The sequence below is a fragment of the Nanorana parkeri genome, unplaced genomic scaffold (assembly GCF_000935625.1).
Source record: "Nanorana parkeri isolate BGI_ZX_2015 unplaced genomic scaffold, ASM93562v1 scaffold967, whole genome shotgun sequence".
Lineage (NCBI taxonomy): Eukaryota > Metazoa > Chordata > Amphibia > Anura > Dicroglossidae > Nanorana > Nanorana parkeri.
In genome coordinates this window covers 371,960-374,647 of record NW_017307235.1, presented here as the reverse complement: position 1 = coordinate 374,647, position 2,688 = coordinate 371,960, and the positions used below count along the sequence as shown (strand labels likewise).

Sequence of the window (2,688 nt, the reverse complement as noted above, 5' to 3'; positions counted from 1 at the left end):
AGTTTAGGGGTAGAGGAGAGATAAACTTTAATCTTATTCCTTGCTCCAGCAGGCTTCCTGGCTTCCTCCATCTGCGAGACCCGTCCCTCAAAGTCTCTTCTGTAAGACACTCCAGCCGGTGGTCACACTCTGACGTCAACACGTACAATGCAGGACCAATAGTCAAACACTGTATGTGAAAACATCGAGGTCCCACCCACAACCTGGAGCATCAAAGAGGCGACTACCAACACTGGGACATATATAGAAATAACTAAATTGAGAGGAAGCTTACCCAGAGGACCTCATTCAGGACTTCAGCTTGTATAAGAGCAGCAAGCTTTTTTTTACCTATATGGACATGTCAGGGTCAGTATCACCATCCCCCGGGTATGCCGACAATTAGGGATGCATCGATATATCGGCCGCCGAAACACATCGGCCGAAAATGGCACTTTTGGCATAATGCCGAAAGTGCCATTTTCCTGCCGATACGTCGGCGCATCCCTCCTTTCTTTCCTCCGCGCTGGGCGCTGCTCTGTGTCCCAGCGGGGAGGAGAGAAAGTGGCAGCCGGCCGAGCGCTGCAAGAGGAGAGCGCTGTGAGTGGCCGGCGTGTCTCCTCCCCGCTCAATCTCCTATGACAGATCGCAGAGCGGTGTGGGTGGAGACAGCACGCGTAACAGGAGGCTGAGCTCTCCTCCCTACCCCGCTCGCTCAGCCTCCTGTGACAGTGTGTCAGGATGGAGAGCGGTACAAGCAGTCAGGGATCAGTGATCGCTGAGTGTTTGTACATAATTGAGGACATGGTATGTAGATTATATCCTCAATTATGAATGAATGGGAAGTGATCTACACCACTTCCTGTTCATTCATGATTGTGGTTATAGTAATCATACTCTGTCCTCATGTTATGAATAAACAGGAACACTCAGTATAGAGGATTCCTGTTCATTGATAACAGGGGACACAGAAAACGAGATTGAGGACTCTCTTTTTCTATTTTAAAAGGGAAATATCAGGGGTCTGTTTACCCCCCCTGTGACCCCCAATATTTCCCTGAAGCCCCTAAAAGTAATGTAAAAAATAAAAATATTTAATAAAAAATGAAGAAAAAAAATTAGTTTATAAAAAATAAAATATTTAAAAAATTTAAATAAAAAACATTTTCGGTATCGGTTTCGGCCTGACAATTTTTTTTATTTTCGGTTTCAGTTTTCGTTTGAAAATTTCCATTTCGGTGCACCTCTACCGACAATGAAGGTGTTCGCTGGAAAACAGTTGCAGAGTGACACATGTAAGGTCTGAGGGCACCCACCTTCTGCTGCAGAGCTCTTTCCAGGGACTCCACTTTCATCTGCTCCTTCCTCAGACCCGCCGTCAGAGCTGCACTCTCCGCTCTGGCCTTGGTCCGCACCTGGGCAATCTCCTCACTGGCTCTGCGACAATAAAATCATTGGAAATTCAGCTCTCTGCACCTTTAGCTGTGCCTGCTCCTTCATGCCGACCACTGGGTGCTGCAGACTTGCTGATCAGTTGCTTGATTGCACAGCTTATCAGGGGCACGCACATCTAAAAAGGATGCTGGGGACTTTTCAGTGACTGATGGCAGCCATAAAGATCATGCCCCACACCACACATGATGAAAAGGAAACATGATGGATGGTGAATGATGGATGGTGAATGATATGAATGGTAAATGATTGATGGTGAATGATATGAATGGTAAATGATTGATGGTGAATGATATGAATGGTGAATGATATGAATGGTGAATGATATGAATGGAGAATGATATGAATGGAGAATGATATGAATGATAATGGCAGAGAAAGCGTATCGCTGTGAGGGGCAGGTCAGCGACAGTATGGATCAGGGGGAGAAGGATTGATGAATGATGGAGGTCATATAGATAGGAAAAGAAGGTGCGTTCAAGATGGCTGCTGCAGCTTCAAAAGGGTTATATTGTGAAGATGCAAGTTTGCAGGTAATCAGTTTCAAACACAAATAAGCGGATGGAAATACATAAAAAGATATACAAATGGTGGTGCCCAGGCATTCAGCTATAACCAAATATTGCAGATGTAGTACTAGACTGTACTTCACAATTGCCAAATGTTATATCTGGTCGGTCAGCACTCACTTGTTCAGCTTTTCTTCTGCGTGCATTTTCAGGGCCTGGTACCTCAGCTCCTCCTGCTTCACCCGGGCTAAGTAATCCTGTGCGCATTTCTTCAGGGCCTCTTCATTCTAGAAAGACCATCAACATGGAAAATGCCGTGAAATTATCTGAACAGCGAACTATCCAACTTTAAATTAAAGCAGACCTTCACCCCAAAACTATATTTAAATTCCCTGCAACCCTCCCCCCCCCTCACACATGCTATTTATTAATGCGCTGCTTAACCACCCCCCCATTGGCACTATTCTTGCTTAGGCCAAAAGACTTGCCCTGCTCCCACAGCCTCCTGGGATATCCATGTTATATATCCAAGGAGGCTACAGGAGTAGTGGGCAGAGATGCGCATCAGGGACTGGCTGCCTGAACCCGGAAGAGGCAGCTAGTATTCAATGACTAAGGAGCACCAAGATGGTGTGGGATGGTGTGGGTTATCTCAATAGCAGATCGCAGTGGCACAACACGGAATTGGCCAAGAAAGTGAGTATGTGACTTGAGGACAATGCTCCACACAAGGGAAGTGGGGGGGGAC

At 46.1% G+C, this 2,688-nt stretch overlaps 1 protein-coding gene across 1 annotated transcript in view; it reads right to left on the bottom strand.

Moving 5' to 3' along the window:
* The window catches only part of TACC1 (transforming acidic coiled-coil containing protein 1), a 61,357-nt gene that overhangs the window by 252 nt on the left and 58,417 nt on the right, over window positions 1-2,688 (bottom strand). The window contains exons 13-14 of the mRNA XM_018566654.1: window positions 2,121-2,227; window positions 1,296-1,416 (exon numbers count right to left, since the gene is read on the bottom strand). Of these exons, the coding sequence (XP_018422156.1) occupies window positions 1,296-1,416; window positions 2,121-2,227 (228 nt within the window). The remainder of the gene's footprint in view (window positions 1-1,295; window positions 1,417-2,120; window positions 2,228-2,688) is intronic.